We start from the raw sequence: 19,848 nt of genomic DNA on the forward strand, positions 1-19,848 counted from the left end.
GATCCATGAAACAAATGTCAGCTGCTGGAAGAGGATATTTCTGGGATGACCTGCAATGGCTGCAGAATTTCAAGGATGACAAGTGGCGTTTTGTGGGTTTTTCTGAGGAAATTGTGATTAAAAGGTTCTGAATCTCGAATCCAGCCAGCGAGGGCTTTTCCACGCTCAGGCATGGATGACGCACTGTGTAAGCTGTGCTGGTGAACTTGACAGAACCTAAAATCCCTCCTGCCAACTCCACTGCCAGACCTCTCTGCTCCTTAATAGGCTGGAATGCAAATCTTCAGTTATGTTTCAAAGAGCAGTGCAGTTCTAGCAACGTTAATGGAAGCTGTTGTAGAAATTGCTTAATCCAAAAACCAACCTAGAATTAGGCACATTGCACATCATGAAAAAATCATGTTACTAGAGCAGTCATCGGAAATATCCCATTTTTCTGGAGAAAAGGAATTCCAGCGATAAAGTCATTTCAAGGATAAACAGTTCATAGAAAAGAATACTTGAAGCAAATTTGGGAAACTGAAAGACATATGTTCTGCATGATTAAGTAGCATGTTGTAGAGCAGTGTCCACCTTGATTAACACATCCAATCTGTGTGATCAAGGAAGAATGTTGCTACAAAGCCTGAAAAGCCCAAGAGATTCTGAGATTTCAAGCCTGCTTGATTTAGTAAAGCGCTCCCTCCAAGACAGCACCTGTCAATGGAAAATATATTCTAATACAAATATTTAAACTATGAAAAAGGAAAACATAGAAAAGACAATATTTTCATTTAACTTAATGCTAAGTATTTTAAACTTTCTGACTGTACTTTTCAGTGCATTGACAGCAGCCACCTCTTTCAGACACAGATTTTATTTGAAATCTTACATTTTTTGGTGGTTCGATGTGGGAGAAGATGTGGGAACTGTTGATTATGAAACATTTATTAAAAATTAATTTCTTGATAATTAACGAAATGTTTGATTTTCTAAGAATCCAAGTGAAAACAAGCATGAAGCATCTTTTCTAAGCGATAAAGATAATGGAGAAAGAGTAAACCAATTTTGAACTGGCAATTATAGAACTACCCTCAGAATCCCTCAGTCTTAAAGCTTGCTGAATTGATACTTTTCTCTGGGATTTTTTAATGGCTTAAGAAGGAAAGAAGAAGGTTAGAATTCCAGGAGGTAATTCCTCCAACTTTGGTAACAGAAGTGAAAAAGTAAACTCCCAAAACATACTAGTTGGTCATCCAGCTGAAGAGGCATGTTTGGATGTCCTTAAAAAAAATCCTGTTCTCTGTAAAAACTGTTTGGCAGGGCAAACACAACCAGAGAAAAGAAGACATCCTTGAGCTTGCTGTGGGACCAAAGAGGCAGAAGTGTACTAGCACTGCCTTCCAGCAAAATTATTTCTTTGGTACAAATTCTAGGAAATCTTGGTACAATCCCTTTCTGTTCCACAGCCATCTAAACCACTGCTAGTAGTAACATCCAGCTAACTAGCCACAGATAAAGTCTTCTTTGCCAGATTTTGGATTGCCAGCTAATCCATTTTAAAACCCTGACAAATCTTCTCCTAGGCTATCTGATCTTCCTTCCAGAAGGTTTTGCTCCAAACACCTGTTTTGTTCTTATTTCATTGACATTTCAAGAAAAAATGCAGAAAGGGTAGTTCTGCTATGTAATCACAGTACATGGCAAGGAGAAGTTTAATAAAAACTTCTGTACCTTGGGGTACAGTGAAATACTGGTGAAGTTCTAAGTCCAAACTATAATCATAGTGTTTGAAATTCTTTCCTCACAATTCATATTTAGAGCTTTCAGAAGGGTGAGCCAGATTGCAATGGCTGGATAAAAAAGAATGGGCAGTGAAAACAAAAACTGAGAAATTCAAGCATTAGCAATGGCTTTGGCATCCCAAAACCAGCATGACTCCAGTTCCAGAGAGCACACAAGCAAATCACCAATGAGTGCAGAACACAATTCTGAAGATCAACAGATAATTTCTGGACAGCGTGGCATTATTTAGTGCACATACTGAATGAAACACTGTATCAGCAAGAACTATCAGCCATGTACAATAAATGTGATGACTCAAATGATAAGTATTTCTTATCTGTGTCTCCTCCTAACAAGAAATATGAATAGATATCCTGATGCATTTGACCATCTTCTTGTTCCTTTTATCTTACCTGCAGTTCTAAGTAGCAAAGAAACTCTCAAGCTTTCAGGAAGACCTTCACTACCACAGCTGACATGAATCCCACAGTACCCCTCACCTTCTCTTTCAGTACCACACTTGTGTTGATGGCCACTTCTTGTCCAAGTTCCTCATGCTGCTAAAGTTTTAGATCTTGTTCTTTCCTGTTTTTCAAGGACATTTAGGAGTGTAGCTTTTGGTTCAGTCCTGTGAGACATCCTGCCAGGTGCTGCTAGTCAACAGCTTACTAAAAATTTCAAATCCTCTTACTTACCACCCTTCTTCCTTCTTCACATCTTCTCTTATGCACAGAAACTAAAACAATGCATTTTCTAAATGAATGAGAGCTGGGTGCATCAGCATGATGCTGCTGTGTCATCTGCTGGAGCCCATTTGTGCAACAAGACGTGACTGTGATGATGCAGCCAAAATTCACCACTGCTTTAACAACACCAGAGGTGCTACATACCTGATTTTGATGAAAATCTCTTACCATTAAACTGGTTGGAATAATTAATTATGATTTGCTGGACTGATTTTAAATTAAGCAGTTCTGATGCCTACTGTTTTCATGTGCAGGTTGTATCTTGAATTTGGAAATTAGAGTATTACTAACAGTGTATTATAATGCAGACAAAGAAAAATATGAAGTTTCTAAAGAAGAAGTGCTGAAAATCATAGCACCCTCATAATCCAAGTTGATTTTAAGTGTATCATTAATATTATTACTACAGTTATTATTGTTACTAACAATACAGTTGTTATTATTATTATTATTATTATTATTATTATTATTATTATTATTATTATTATTATTATTATTACTACTACTACAGTTAGAGTAAGATCTAGAAAGATATTTCGTTCCATATACTTGAAAGAGATAGAGAATATTACATGCCAATTGTATGGAATTTACTTACGTATAACAAAGGATTTGTGTTCTCTAAAGTGATGTTTAACAATTAACATTCCAAGTAAAGATTTTACAAGGTGTTCAACTGACTAAAGGACTTAATTTAATCAAAAGAAGCTGGTTTTGTCCTCAAAAGCCAAATAATCTGTATAGAAAATCAAATCAATTTGTTTATGTACAAACATTGTGGGACTTTAGACTGTTAAACATCCAATTCCAATTCTTAGCTCCCAAATGGAGTTTTGGACTTCAGAGTTCAAGAATTAGGGGAGAGGTGGGGAAAGGGGGCTGTGGGATTTGTTTGTTTGTTTTATCTATAGACATTAGGTAAAGTAGTTTCAAATACTTTGTTGGATCACTAGATACCAAAGCCTGCCCCCGTGACTGAGTACAGGGAGGGAATTACTAAAAATAATCCTCATTAAAGCATGTTTACATGGCATTTTCCATGAATCCTAAAAGCCAATTAATTTAAGTCATAATTCTGGGCTGTAATATTGAAAAAGAATGTGAACAGCTGCAAGAATTTTTTACAACATCTGCAGATTGTCAAATTCTCTTTTGTTTACACCTTTATTTTGTGCTCTTGTTTTAGAATGGCACACACTTTTAATGTAACAGCAGAGGTAAGTCTTTTACTGTAAAGAAATCGATCCTTATGCTTTTTTCCTTAGAAATCATTCTAAAATGTCACACAGTTCACTACTGTTTGTTTGTCATATTAATGCATTTGTCAAAGTTTACACAAAATACTGACAAACCCCAGAACTGGCCTGTGTTTTATGGTATTTATCTCAGCACCACACTTCAGTTTTTGAATGCAAGCTGCTGAGATCTCAATTGTTTAAACCAAAGGTTATGCAAACAGGACAGCAGCCAAATGATTAGAAGGCTTTGGATATTCCATCTTCTGTCTGCTTCAGAAATGACTGCATGTGAAAAATAATGAGGCTCTTACAGCCACCCATTAAGAATTTTTATGCAAATTCCTGTAAAATCAAACACTTAGAAACAGAAGCTTCATAAAATTCCCTATAGAAACAACAAAGCAGTTGTCCACCTGGCATGTTTCTCCTGGTGGCCAAGGCAGCACACCTTGCAGAAATGTCTCACTGCAGCTTCTCTACCTGGGCTTACCAGGTACTTGAAGGGTGAAGTGCAGGGGAAGGAAGAGCAGACACCACAATACACAGGAATTCCTTCTCCTAAAAATAGACTGTGCACATGTGGTACAGTCACTGCATGGGTACAGCAAATCAATACCATGCAATATTCTGCCACTTGCTGTACACACTGAATGGCACTCAGAGCAGATGAAGTGCATGCTACATAATTAACAGTGTTTTATACACATTTCTATAGGGAATGATGGACCTGTACTGAAATAGACTTTATAAACATACCTAACATCTTAGATAAAACCAAAATTCCACGTGTTACTTCCTCATTTTTAGAGATATAAAACCTGTAAAAACAGAAGTCACTGATTTCACATAGCTTGTTATATCAGCAAAGTGCCTCTTCTTTCCAACATGAAAGATTTTGTTTTGGTTTGTTTTTTACCACCTTTCATCAGTTCACCTCTTTCCCAGCCAGGCTGGAGAGCAACTGCACAGCAGCACAACACAATTCCTAAGCCAGACTTGTTTTATTTACAGCAGTGAGCAGAGCACAAACACATGTCTGCTTTTCATCACGATGACCAAAAATATTCAGAACATGGAGTTATTAGGAACACTTGGCAACCACAAGGCCACAATTAACAGTAATGATCACTTCAGAGCAGCCAGAGCTTACCATGCCAACACTCCAAGGAGCTCCATGGTTTCAGTGAGGTACCTGTGTGTGAGCGAACACAGGGGAGCACATCCTGCACCAGCAGCAAATGTGAGAGGGTTGAACACAAGGCCAGCAACAAGGAGACATCCATGAAGAGTAAAGCCTGAGTAAAGCCTGAGTAAAGCCTGCGTTAGCTGCCCAATAGCACAGAGACCCAGCTGGGATGGATGGGTTTGTACCACCCTCATCCTGCTCAGAGAAATTCCCCTGTGAGCCCCGAAGCTGCAACCAGACAGAACAGCTGCTGGGGCCACTGCTCATGTGCAGTTCTGCTTGTTCTTGTATTAAAACCAACACCTCCCTATCATTTGATATTTTTATACAATATTAAGCAAAGACCCTTAAACCAAGGCTGGCCCTGCTCTGGCATGCCTGTGCACATGTGTGTGCACATGATGTGCACACATTGAGGGCAGGAGGAAGTGTGTGAACACCACATGTTGTGGGCAGAAGCCAGGAGGGAAGGGAGGGAAGTTGAAGGCAGATGCAGGAATGGACAGCATGCCATGGGACTCTCATTTCTGCTAATCCCTCTCTTTTCCTCTCCTTAAGTAACAGTCTTGTGCAATAGTCATGGAGGGCAGGTCCATGCAGAAGTCAAGATTAACAGAAGCAGGGGCTTGGAAATCTGCAGGAAAAGAGCAATTTAGGAATTTCCCTGCCACACACGAGCTCATTCCTGAACAGCACTGCTGGCACAGCCCCAGTGTGAAAAGCAGCCATGGTTTTCTGCTGCCTGGTCATAAAAACCCATCCTTGCTAAAACCACAGAGGCAGTTTGACAGAGCTGGAGACAACCCCCCTGGGGCATGGGCACACATGCAGAACCAGCCAGACACCTCGCTGGGGACACCACTGCACACACTAATGTCCCCAAGGATGCCACAAGGAATTACCTGGACACTGTCACCTACACAGGGAGAGTCCTGGCCCAAGGAATGGTTGCTGCCATGCCAAAGGGGTCACCTCCCTCGGCACACACACACACACACACACACACACACACACACACTCACACACACACTCACACACTCCAAGACACAGATACAGGCAGCCCTGCAAAGGAAGTAACTCTGCTTTCTGGGTTTGACAAAGAGACACCCTAGACTGCAATCTCCCAGGACTCTGCAGCCACCCTATGATGAGTATAACAAACAGAATGTTCCTCAGAGCAAAGGAAGGAAAAATGAAAACTAATCAACAACACAATCTTTTACAGTGTATTTCCATTTGTTTTTTTAGAGAAATTATGTGAGCACTATCAGTTCAATGTCAGTACAATGATATTCTGGCACTGTGCAACCTCTTGGGAAAAAGACATTATCAGAAAGATTCAAGAATAGCAACTTATTTTACTAAGTCCAGAATTTTATAGGTGGACCACTAAAAAGTCAACAAGATGATAATGCTGTTATTTCAACTTTTTGGAAATCATGTATCCTCTGATACATGGTTTCTCTAAACCATATGATATGAACCAAAAAACCATACCAAAACCATGCTCAGCACAACACAGAATTAAATCTGGAAGCTTGAAGCCCAAGCCTTAAACACTGGAATCTCCTTTTTTTCCCCACTCAAACAATACCATTACTACATCTAACATGATGAGAAAGTTCAAACTGGTAATAACTGATGAATTAGTAGAATTAAATGTGGACCTGTTGAACTCTCATGATTTCTCTTCATGTCTGACCTTCTATGCTTTAAAATACCTCTAAATATTTTTAAATAGTGCTGTTTTTCAAACATGAATTCTGAGACTCTGCTTCCAGGAATGCAAGTCAAACTGAGTAACAAAAGACAGGTCACGAAATAAAAATCCAAAAGGGGAGAAATCTACTGTAACCCTCCAAAATAAAGATGTTTAATAACATAGTTTTCAACATAAAATATGAGAAATGCTATCTCATGTAACCTTCATATTGCCAAGAATTTGAATCATATGACACACACACCGAGCTGATTTTCTCTCAGGAATAATAAAATCTTTCTTGTTATTGGACATTATTTGCAAACCTCTGAATTCTGAGAACTGACTGATAGGTTTTTAAACTTTATCTGGTGGCAAAATGCAATACAAAAGTCACTTGCCTTAGAAAAATAAATTTACTATTACTTATAGAATGCCACTGTTTTTAATTTTGATAATCAAAGTTTCCTTCACTTCAGACTGCATAGCAAGTGTGACAGAGAGGCCCTTATTACACTGAAGTGACACAGAAGAATCACAAGCAAAGTTCTAGAGGCAAAATAAATCAGTATTATCTCCCATCTGCTTCTGGCCAATGTTGGAGAACAGGTGATGGCCCAGATGTGCCTTTGTTGTAACCTAACAGAGGTTACATTTTTAATTTTGTCCTGGTTGGTACGAAGTTGTGTTTCACACTGTACAGTACAAGCATACTTCTAGAACATTCAGTATAATCCATTTGAAAGACAAACACCTGGTTATTACCACTATGGAAAGCCTCAGTGATCTACCAGAAACTACCTAAAGCACTAAAACAATGACTAATTAGTTGACTATTAAAGATACTCTCTCAGTTACAGTGGTACAACACATGTTTACTGACACAGATGTGACACTGGAGCAGGTCCCAAACCAGCACTGGTGACTGTGTAACTGTCAGATTAAATCACATCACAAGAAGACCTCACTCCTTCCCTGCAGCTTAAGACCAGAATTTTGAGTATTTACGTATTTATCAGTTTTATCCAGAATTTTTCCACTTGAACCACACTTAGATTGAGAATCCAGATGTCTGGGGCAGATGTGTTTTCCAATTTGACTCACATTTGCCAAACAAAAGCATTAATATGCAGTTAGGCAATATTACTGACCAACATCTTAGAGAGGCAGTGTTGTACTGCAGCATCCTGGAGCTCTTCCTTTGAAACAAAAAGTTTCATTGTTTCAACTATCCAACAAAGGTGTCCTGCATTATCTGAAGAGAACCTTTCCCTAGAAATAAATTGACTTAGGAAGACTAATTCCTACTCCTAAATATTTTATGCAAATTGCTTTGAATGTCTTTTTAATATGAAAATCATTACAGGTTATCAAATACCATCCCCACAGAGTATTCAGGTCTCTTCTTGCTTTTACTACCATTTAATTTACAAAATTAAGTGCAACTACATTTCAAAATACAGTGTTCACTTGCTGCTGCCAGAGGAAAGTTAGAGAGACAAATGAAATTTTGGACAAGTTATGACTGCAATAAATAAAAGGAGAAATATGCAAATAGAGCCTTGAGATGGTTTCCGCCACAAATTCTGAACAAGTATTAAAAGTGAAATGTGTTGTTGGAAACATAATTACATAGAAGTGTATCCCTGCTAAAAAAAGGGCTTTTTAATTGCAAAAAAAAGTTAAGTATTTATTACTGAGATGTCAGCAAATATTATTATATAAAATTAAAACAAAGAAAAATGTTTGAAATAGCAATTTATGTGGAACTGCAAATTTTTCTGAGGTAATCACAGCAGAGGAAAACAAGTCTGACTGAAATAGTGTTTAGAGCTATAATTTCACATTTTTATCTGCAGTAGTATCTGTTTGAATAAACTGAATTGCCAATCAATATTAAGCTTTCACAACACTGCAGGTGTTTTTTAACAGCAGTTTAGTCATACAGCATATGGAACAGAACATAACGCTCCTGCTCCTCTATCAAAGGTAATAATCACTCTTGTAAGACAGGCTGATTTAAATGTTTGCCACAGTACATGATTTTTCAGGGGAAAAAGTCTTACTCAGGTCATGACGAAGTTTTCAGCAAGTGGTCAATGACAACTCCTAGCAGAGATAAAATAAAGTGACTGGAGATTTAAGTGCCCTCATCAGAAGGTATCTGCTTTAATCCATGACTACTACAATCTCCATGTAATTTTGATCTTCCTACTATTAAAATCTATCAGAAATACTTCTCTCATTTCTATTCCAGCAGCAGTAATTGCCAATACTTCTCAGACACAGAAGAGCATGTTTAACACTTGAATACTGACCTGCTGCATCCTACTTCACCTTATTTATACCACAGGTGAAGTCTACCACAGGTGCTAAAGAAGGCAGATTAACATGAAACTCCAAAGCACTATTCCACAAATCATAAGCCTATTAAAATCTGCAGGTTCTACCTGTTACCAGCTGAAAGAACAACAGTTTAAAACAATGCTCCTCTTGGGCTGAGAGAACTCAAGCTGACAACCACCAGAGATGTGGCAAATCCAAGTTTTGCCATCTCTAGAGAAATGGGTAAAATACCACCCTCACTTCTTCCCAGCTGCAAAATGGCTAGATCAGATCCTTGGGGAAATACAGCCTATGGAATTGTTCATTAAAATCAAATAGCTATCCACTTGAAGCAATAGTAGGAGGAATTTATTCCAGTTCCTTAATCTCTTCTCAAGCCAGATAGACGAGACCAGCAAAAATATACATGGTGGGATTATCACAAGCATTTTGTTAACATACTGCTCTTCATGCACAAAATGAGTATACAGAAGCTCTGAAAAAGCATCTGACCTTTACTTTTGGGGACTCCAGTAAAAAAAGAGAATAGTTTCTACTAAATGAAAAAACCTGCCACTAGACAATCAGAAAAATCTTGACAAGCAATGGAGGGCTCTGCATTAGACTTGCAGAGTGCAATCTTCCTCATTTTGTAACACCTGGCACTTCACAGTAAGACAAAGAATTCAATCCAAAAGACTTCCTAGAAATGGCCAACCTGTTCATTTTTCTGTGTCTTTTAACAGACACTGCTTAAATTACTTGGTTCTACGACCTGCAGCTAACAGAATTCACGAGTCTACAGCAAAATGTTGACTTGCTGAGTTTGCAACAATTCCCCCTCTCATCAGCAGAGGTTTGGTGGCTGGAGAGCATCAGATTTCCCAGCTGGATGAGCAGGTGAGACTGGAGTGTCCCAGGGCAAGCCATGGGGCTGGAGCTGGCTGCACACAGGTCCCCACTCACCCAGTGTGTCCAGCAGGGAGCCAGGGCTCTGCCACCCTGCCAGGGCATTCCCTTCCCTCCTCTCCATGCTCCAGCCTCAGCAGGATTTCAGTTTGCATCTTGTAGAAGCCAATGGGAATGCACAATATCATTAACAGAAAATTCTGGTGGTAAAACTGAGTAAATTTCTACAATTCCAGTAGCTCAGTGAGGTCTGAAAGCCCTACTGCAACCTAACTCTGCCCCAAAAACCCATCAATAATTAATGTGGTATTTCCCTAAAGCTTCACTACATCTCCAGTTAAGACCACATTTCTTAAATTAGATTTTTGTGTCTTTTAACAGACATTGCTTAAATTACTTGGTACTATGACCTGCAGCTAACAGAATTCATGTGTCTACAGCTAAATGCTGACTTGCTGCATCCCACTGCAACAAGGGCAAACTTATTTAACTTCTTTTTTCTTTTTTCTTGAATTGATACAGGGAAGCTCCAAAATGTCACAATTTACACATTGTTTCAAATAACACACTTGAGCAAAGTGCACAGACAAATTATAAATCATGTTTTTATCTTAATAAATAACTTCATATGTCATAAAAGTAGATGTTAAAAATACTTGCTTCCAACTCACTGCCTAGTGTCAGGAGTTCAGATGTTTTCATGTTGGCCATGCCTACTTCTGAGAAATGAAAACTCTCATTTCATATTTTCAAAGATATGAAAATACTGTTGGTGGGGGGAGGGAGGTATACAAACTGTGCCTCCTTATTTGATCTCTTTCGCCTGCATGATTTGAGTTATATTTGCTAGTTTTATTGAAGAAAAATAAGCCTAATTTTTATTGAAGAAAAACAAGCCTATTTTAATTTCAGTAACTCTTTAGTCACATTCATTTCCTTGACCTTGAGCTCCTTCTTGGGCCTTCAAATCACTGAGATGGGAAAAAAGCTTTTCTTCCAGAGCAAAATTGGCTTTAATGATTTTATTAAAAGGTGATGTCACTATTTCTCAGAAAAGCAAATTTCATTTTCTTCTGCTATCATTGTTCTAAGACACAGAAATAAAGGGGATTTGAATTTTGTTCCTATTGTCTAAAACATCTGGATGTTTTTTTAACCAAGGAATGATTGAAAAAGTAGAAGCAAAATCCGTGACTTCTCCAGACAATCCTGCTTTCTGGATTGAAAGAAAATTTCTAACTCTGGAATATACAGCAGGTGCAATATTCCATTAGTCATGATTTTGGACAGAGAAATAGAGTTTCACAGATAAATTTAATTTTTCTTCCAACTCTAAGGCTAAATTTAGGGCTTGGAAAAGGTGAAGAACTGTGTCAAAAAGCAGATTCTAGGTGCTGTGTAATTTTAGCCAGTCAACTTCAGTTTCCATATGCTGACTGCAGTAGTTTTGCTTTTAAGACCAATGCTCAAAGATGAACTTCTTTCACAACTGTACAAAAATATCTTACTGTGAACAAACAAGAAATGCAACAGACAGCAAAACCTGCATTTGATGGTGAGCCCAGGTAGCATTTGCTCAGTCAATGTTAATTTATTTCTACACTTCAGTGAAAGTGGCATTTAGCACTCACCTTTTAAAAAATGTGGGTCAACCTCTTATAAATTGTTGCAGAATAATTTCAGTGGGTTTTAGGTTAGAGGAGAGTGGGATTAAAATACTAAGGCCTCCATCAAGTCCCTAATTTGATACAATAACTTAGACAGGGTCAAAAAAAGAAAAATTATAACCAAATGTGATCACATTACAAATTAATAAAAATACCTCTACATTCTCAGACAAGAGACACGTAAGAAAACATTTAAGTCTATAAAATATTTCAGATGATGAATTGAGAACAAATGAAGGTAAAACAGACCAAATATTGAAATGAAAGTCAAAAGAAGTCACCCACATATTTTACTTTCATAGGTAGCTGCCACCATATGTTGATGCTTATTCAACACATAATAATTTGTCAGTAGAATTAACTTTGGAGATGAACTGCAAACACTTGCAGTGAGTTTCTGACAAACTGTGACAAGCAGAACTGCCACCACGAGTCACAGAAGCAGAAAGTATGCTTTCTTAAACTCTGTTTAAACAAGGAAGACAAACTTCTGGGAATTTTAAGTGACCAGTGTTGATACACATTTTAGGAACTCTGGGTTGAAACTCACCTGGAAAAGCCAAGACCCACTCATTTAAGAAAAAGCACTTCAAGCCATTAAGTTAAATCATTTCACTACCTATCAAAACTAAATTGTATCTAAATTAATAATAATGGGAACAGTTTTCTTTCTGCTTGTCATATCAAGCCAATCTGTACAGACCTGAGTGTTTTACTCTTTCAACAACACAATATCTTCAATCCACCATCAAGTAGTATCTCCTACATCACTGTAGGATGCGGTCGAGTAATTTAATTATTTTGCTTCTTCACAACCCTCTAAGCAATTTTGCTTATCCTAATCCTAAAGAAGACAAAGACAACCAAGGCCAAAGCCCTGCCATACTGTACCTGCAAAGCACAGTTCATCATTCTGACAATGTAGTCGAACTGCTGGTGGTCCAGGATGGCTCGGTTCTCCTTGACGTGCTGGCCCAGCTCCTGTGTCAGGCAGTGCCGAGCTGCTTTGCCCTTCAGGGCTCTCAGGGCTGCAGGCAGGGTCTGCAGAGAGCAACATCTCACTGATGGAAATGCAATTCAGTGCCACTACTCATACTGAACAGCATTCATTTTTTATTAAGAAACTGCAAGTGACAGTAAAGAACAACTCTGGAAATTATCCATTAGTTTGACTATCAAACTTTCACATAATGGGTGATTTTAGCCTGAGCTACCAAGTACTAAATTTCTCCCATTTTTTTTTCCAAATGCATTAAACAGCATTTCTCACCTACATCTGTAAATAGAAATCCTTTAATGTGGACAGGCATTGAATGGATGTGAAATCAGAAATGGATTATTGTGGATGAAAGCAATACAGGCAGGCAGGACTGGCGTTTGCCTGTCAAGGCTGAGCAGCAGATTTTGAGATAAGCAATGAATGACAAATGGGTTAAGGAGTGGCATAGCTCTCATAGCAGTAAGGCCACTAGATTGTCATGCAGTTTATCCTAAACCAGGGCCACCAGAGTGTTTACATCAAAGTTTTAAAAATGCAGCAAATGCTACAACACTGACTATCAGCTGTGGCCCTTTAGGCTGGAGGTAACAGGTAAGTAAGAAAAGGCAGCCAATTTGCTAAGGAAAAATTTACCATGTAGAGGGACAAAAAACCCACTGAACTTGCCCATGTGTCTGGAAGTTGAATGAGTTTAAAAACTACTGTGCTCTGCTTGGATGAAAACTCTTTTAAAGAGTTACACACTTGATTAGGACTTTTCCCATGTGCATTTTGACACCGTAACTTGTAAATCAAGCAAAGCTCATTTTCTATCTTGATCTGCACAGCATCACAGATATACAGGTGATACTTCCCTGAGAAGCCAAAAAATTTCTTAAAATAATTTTACAGTCATTTTCAGATGTAGAATTAGATTTGATTGTAAGTTTGAGTGATTGTTCTACAATCAATAACAGAAAACTCTATGGACAGAATCTACAAAACCTGGCGACTTCTCAGTGAAGAGAAAATAAGAATGTCAGCGATAAGAATTCACTAGCACATTTCAGTGAAGGCAGACATGCCAAATATTTATATTCATCTCTGAGTTCTATCAAATTACTGGCTTTTAAAACCAGCAAAATTGACTGTACTGAAAATTTCCAAAGAGCATTGGCTGTTAAACACCAAAGCACATATGTGTGCCTTTTGTTTGCATTTCTTCTAATTAATGCTGCTAGACCAATATACATCCACCTCTTAAAAAAAAAGTTATGTGGACAATGCTACTTGTAACAGTAATGAATTTTGCAAAAAGGGTTTTCAACTCACCCATGTAGGATTAAAACCAGGTTTTCAAATCCATTAGCCTCATATTACACACAATATTGTATTTAGATGATGATTTTTATTGCTTAGTTCATTCATTTAAATGGTCAAAATAATCCTTAGCATTTGTAGCAAGACTTCAAAATGTACTTTGTGATTAGGCCAGTCTCCATTTGCTCATTAACAGAACAGAGAGTAATTTGGGAGAATTAAAATTTCATTTTATTACCTTTTCAGTCTCCAGAAATTTGTTTTCAAAAATGAACGCGATGCAGTTTCTAACAACTTCCAGCCTTTGAGCACTGTTGAAAACTGTGCTTCCTTTTTCCATTATGGAAACTAACAAAGAAAAAGAAGAATATACATCTGTGAAATGTCTGCAAGAACCACAAAGAATACCACAAATTTCTTTAAAAAAATAATTACTGTGTCCTCCCTTTTATTCTGTTAGGCAAATACCATTTGCAGGCAGATGGGAACACAAGATCCCAACTCTCTGGTTTTCCTATTCCATCTGAAAAGGAGAGTGCTCTGAATTGTAACTGGATTAGCTGATTCTCTTAACTGTTTGTTCTTGTTGTCTCATACAGGTACAAAGAGATTATAACCTCTAACATACTGATGAAATACATAAATAAACACAAATTAATAATAAATGTGTGTGATCTGCAGTGAGTTACATAGCCTTGCATATTTTGTAGCAGTAGATAACTATTTTTAGATGGCCAGGACAAGAATTCTGCAACATGGAATTAAACCTGACAAACCTGTTCTCTTATCTTGATTCCAAACTGTTGAGATCTTATTTTCTTAATCCACTGTTTTGCCCTTATTTTTCAACAAAATGCAGAAAGCAAGAACTAACATTCTCTTTTTCTCTATAATATCAAATAAATAGTATCTAAATTCAGGATATGCCTTTCTAGTAGGTAATAATGAGCTACTTATTTCCAAGGATTCTGAGACACAATTCAGCAGGGAGTGTAAGAGCGAAAGCTGTTCCTTAGTTAAAAAAACAGCAAACCCCCTGCTTTGACACAGAAATTAATTTATTTAAAAAATCCCTTCTCTTGCAACTAGCCTATTGAAGAAAGACAACAGAACACAACCACACATCCTTTACATTTTCTGTAAGCACCAGATTCAATGATACAGCCAACAGCAAAGGCAGGTGAAGAGAGTTCATCCTCTTCTTGCATAAACCCAAAGAGAAACAGGCCTGGGCAGGGCCTCAAGAGGCCATCTAGTTCACCCTGCTGTCCCTAGACAGGATCAACTCTATTTATGTTATTTCTCATGTTTGTCTAATATGTTCTCAATATTCTGTGATAAGAGAGACTCCATGGCTGCGCAAGAAATCCACTCAACTGCCTCACCATCCTCATTTTACCATGCCTTGCTGACAAATAACTCTATTTTTGTGCTGCAATTAAACCCATTATTTCTTATCATCACAGATTATTTCCCTTCTTTTTCTCACTGTCTCTTGTATAATTGAAGCCTGCTATTCTGTGTCCCCTCAGTCTCCTAGTTTTCAGTCTAAACAACTCCCCATCTTTCCTTGTAGGTCACATTCTCTGGACCACTGGTCATTCCTGTTGCTTTCTTATGGACTCCCTCCAACAGAACCAAAAATGTAGACAGCCTTCCAGTGTCCAAACATGGACACAAACATCCAGCTGATCTTACTGAGCACAGTGAAAAGACTTCTCCATGGGGTTCACTGACTGCACTCCTGTTTATACATCCTACTAAGATGTTTGGCTTTTTTGCCGTAGCTTGATATAGTTGGGTCATGTTTGCCCTACAGTCATTAAAGTTCCCAAATTAATTTCTGAAGAGCTGCTGCCTAGTCAGGCGATGCTGCCTATGCAAGCGCCATACCTTATTTGAAGAAAAGCAGCAGAGAAGGAAAGAATTCATTGGAGTCTTGTGGTTAGATATGTAATTTTAAAAGATGGATTTGAATTCTTAGCCCATCCTTCAAAAGTTTTGCAAGCTCTTCATGTGCAAGTTGACTAACCATACTGATTTATGCCACCATTCACAACGATGAGTATGACTATGAATAATAGAACTTTCTGGCATTAAAATTAAAATAACAGGCCTACAATGTCCACATCTCTCTTTATGCTTAAATATAGGTATATTTCTTTTGAGCTTTGCTCTTTGCCTTTTTCCAGTAATTTACATGCCTTTCACTGGGTATCAGAGGAGGAACTCAAATGTTTCAAAGCTTGGTTCAGCCAGTGATACAAGTGACCTATGGTGATATTTAACAGGCCTGGCTGAGTACAATATCGAGTTTAATTGTTCAACTCAGTATCTAGTTTAACTGTTCAACTCAAACTCTAATTCAGATCAAATCCACTTTTGTTGTTAGCAGTTACACCCCTCACTTTCTGGATGCTTGACTTCTTAGTAAGGAAGAAGGCAGATAATATAATATCTGCCTTAGGAAAGGCAGATAAAAAAGGGCTTTTAAAATGGCAAAGGCAAACACTGGAGTTTACACACCAGAGTTTGCCACGATCACCATAAATACAATATTAACACAACACACATTGCAGAAATGCTAACCACCCACGAGAACCAGGCAGGACGGGGCACAAATGAACATACCCACAGGGGGACCTGCTGGAACCACGCACTTCTTGTCCCCGCGGGTGGCAGGGGGTGCCCCCTGGCTCCTGGCCAGCCCCTCCTGCAGCAGCTCCTGCACGCGGCCCTCGTTGATGCGCGGGAAGGGCAGGATGTGCACGCGCAGGTGCGAGCCCTCCGTGGGCCGCGGAACCTTCTGGAACGCCATGTGGGGGTTGGGGTTCTCCTGCAGGGCAAGAGCAAAGGGTCACACACCAAATCAATCCTGCCGTGTTACCATCTGCCTCACCGAATTTTGCTGCTGTTTGGAGAGTCTCCCATATCGGAAAGATTACGAAGTCAAACATCTAATGCAGATGATCAATAAAATGTTTCATATTCATATCGCCATTGACTCATTAACTTTAATATTTCCAACTTTCTTAAAGGCTTTTATAATTTATTTTTGTCAATGTGCAAAATTCAAAACAAGTGCAAAAGAAAATCCCTGCTTAACTCGGCTGATTTTATGCAAATTAATTAAGGACTTGAATATAAACTGGTGTGACAGTCAAGCTCTTCATCAGAGAGACTATCCACCACCATGCATAGGATCACAGCTCACATTTCCAGGGTGCAGTAATCAAACAAAATGGGATATTTTCATCTCTTCATTCAGTTATTCTGGGGTTACCATTAATCCCATCTGAATTTGCCGCTGTCCAATTTGACTCTATGCTGTTACTGGCTACATACCACTGCCAAAGAGTGCTATCCATCAATGGGGGCTCTCTTGTAAATGCACAATAAGTTTTGAAGAAAACTTGTAAACAGGAGTTTAATACTGTTGTTTATAGGAGTAAGAGGCAACAAGGAGATCAAGTGCATCAACTTGAGAAATAGCAGACAAAACAGAACAGCTACTTAGCCACATGCATTCTCGGCAAAGGAAAATTTTATGGAACAAGACAAAAATCCAGGGGCATGAGAGCAGCAGATGCCAGGGGAAGCAAGGAAGAGAAAGGGAACACAGACTCAGGTGGGAATAACAGAAGGCAGAGGGCAGAAAACTCCAGAAAAGGAGAGTAACTGTTCCAAAATCCATTTCAGTGAGAGGAGGAAAAGTTACTTTTATCTTGGACATCACAAATGTCACGTCAGATGTACATGCTATTGGGCTAATTGAAGGTCCAATGCCTTGGATTGTCCACCTGTGCCAGCCAGACTCATGCAAATATTACCTCCCCCCAACAGACCTTGTCTCTCCTTTGTATCTAAACTGCCACAGCTACAATATTGTGATTATTAAAACTGTGAAACAAGATGTCAAAATACATCAAGCAGTCTGTTTAAAATCAGGCAGCTCCAGGCACAGCTTAAGCAGTGTTACTCATCACCTATGCTTAGTCAAAGACAGGTGCATGCACAAACTACCAGAAATCTGAATTCTCAATGCACAAAGTCATAGATTTAGTGAATACCACTGTGTGCTCCTGTGAAGTCACTGACTTAGTGGTAGTGAAGGAGCAGGTCAGTCACAATGATATAAATATATCTCATCAACAGAAAAGACACACAGAACACAAAAGAAACCCTAGAACTTTGCAGCATTTGGTAGTTCTTGTGGGTTTTTTTTCAGAATTGTAGATGTAAACCACAGTTTTGGGGAAGTGGGATGTAGAAAAGAAAGGGTGACAAAGGTGTCAGCTGATGGTGTATTAGATAATGCCCTGTGGAGTCTGAGTAACCACAGAAGTGTGAGGGGGAGGGAGATCAGTCTATGCCAAAAAAGCCCACAAACCTCAAAGCAAACAAAAAACCTAAAAGCCACAAACAAAAAAAAACCCATCCCAGAACCAGCTAATGGAATGGTAAGAGACTTTATAAAAGCTTTATGTAAAATAAACATGATATGAAGGCAAAAATTAAACTGGAAATGGAGTTGTTCAAGAAAGAGGCTGCAAAACATGAAATCATGCCTGCTGAGCATGCAGACCAGGGTGACTGGGTCAGGAAAGAACTGCTGAAAGTACACATTATGCCACACTGGATAATATGTATGTATTATGTATATTATATTATACACATTATAAATGTATAATTTTCATATGGAAAACTGTTGAGAGGGAAGAGATGTATTTGGCATAGACAGGTTGCAGCAGAGAAAATTAGCAGTTTACAAACCTTATGTGAATACACACTAAAAACAGATAAGTAGTTGTACCTATATCTAAATCAATATTAGCATTAATAAACCACTGGTATTACATTGAATTTCCTTTGCATGTACAAATTTAATGATCTTTGAAGTCCCAGAGTCTGTTGCCATAATGTAGATGATGACTACACAAGCAGTCACTTCCATTTTCTGGACACTGGATCAATCTGAGAAATCAGATTTTCAATGTTACCATCTCAACTCTCCAGATGCAGCAGGTACAGACAACTTACATTTTTGAAGAGCTGTTCTGCAAGTTCTCTAACATGCTTTATCATTTTTGGTGGATTGCCCTCTTCAGCTTTAATTCTTTCGACTTCAAAGGCCACCAACTTTTTTTAAAAGGAGAAAGAATAAAAATATTGATAATTCAACTGAAAAAAAATTATTTCATATTTATGTTGTGAAATGTTAATCTTAAATTGAAACCAAGGAAAGAAAGCTGAACACTGAAAAATGTGTGAGGTCACATTGCTCTGGAACACGAGACATTTTCAGTTCCATGTGCAGCATTTGTTACCAGACAGAAAGTCCTACGTACCTAAACCAATCCTTTCCCATTTCTATACCTCAATCCAAATTCCTCATAGGCACTAATACTACAACACAGAATTAGTATCACACTCTATTTTTACTCTACCTTTAATTCAAAACCAACGCAGTAAAAACTATAGCATTGCTTTTTAAAATGAATTTTTTTGGTCTCAGTTTACATTCTTGGATATGTATTTAATGTAATATTTCTCTATGAGGTTGTTAACATTTCAGAGAATATAATTAAATTATTGAAAATAATTCTGTACTAGCACATGCAATGCATTATGAAGCTACAGATCTGACAACAGGAACAGCATTACCAAAATGTATACAACTATTTAACTTCATACATATGAGGGGGCATAATTTTACAGAAGTAAGCTAGAAATATCTCCTTAGCAGAAAATAAGAGTTGAGATATTAGTATAAACTTGATATAATAAACACTGGGGATTCAGAAGAATTCCAGTAGTTTTTCCCAAGCTGAAATATCACAGTAAATTGTAATTTACTTGGGAATACAGAAACAGTTTTCACCTCATCAAAAAGATCACAGGTTCTGAAGGGAGGACCTCTCTCTGACACAAAGCCAGCAAATGCCATTCCATTGAGCACTTTGGTTAAAAAGTCATTCTCAATTAAGCCTCGCTGGCCCAAGAAGGCTGCCTGCA

General features: G+C 38.3%; 1 protein-coding gene across 1 annotated transcript in view; it reads right to left on the minus strand.

Annotated features, from left to right (window-relative positions):
* Positions 1 to 19,848, minus strand: part of SBF2 (SET binding factor 2) — a 196,342-nt gene that overhangs the window by 74,619 nt on the left and 101,875 nt on the right. The window contains exons 12-16 of the mRNA XM_014309240.2: positions 19,715 to 19,843; positions 18,874 to 18,972; positions 16,465 to 16,669; positions 14,072 to 14,181; positions 12,426 to 12,575 (exon numbers count right to left, since the gene is read on the minus strand). Of these exons, the coding sequence (XP_014164715.1) occupies positions 12,426 to 12,575; positions 14,072 to 14,181; positions 16,465 to 16,669; positions 18,874 to 18,972; positions 19,715 to 19,843 (693 nt within the window). The remainder of the gene's footprint in view (positions 1 to 12,425; positions 12,576 to 14,071; positions 14,182 to 16,464; positions 16,670 to 18,873; positions 18,973 to 19,714; positions 19,844 to 19,848) is intronic.

Source organism: Geospiza fortis, unplaced genomic scaffold (genome assembly GCF_000277835.1).
Source record: "Geospiza fortis unplaced genomic scaffold, GeoFor_1.0 scaffold450, whole genome shotgun sequence".
In the NCBI taxonomy this organism is placed as follows: Eukaryota; Metazoa; Chordata; class Aves; order Passeriformes; family Thraupidae; genus Geospiza; species Geospiza fortis.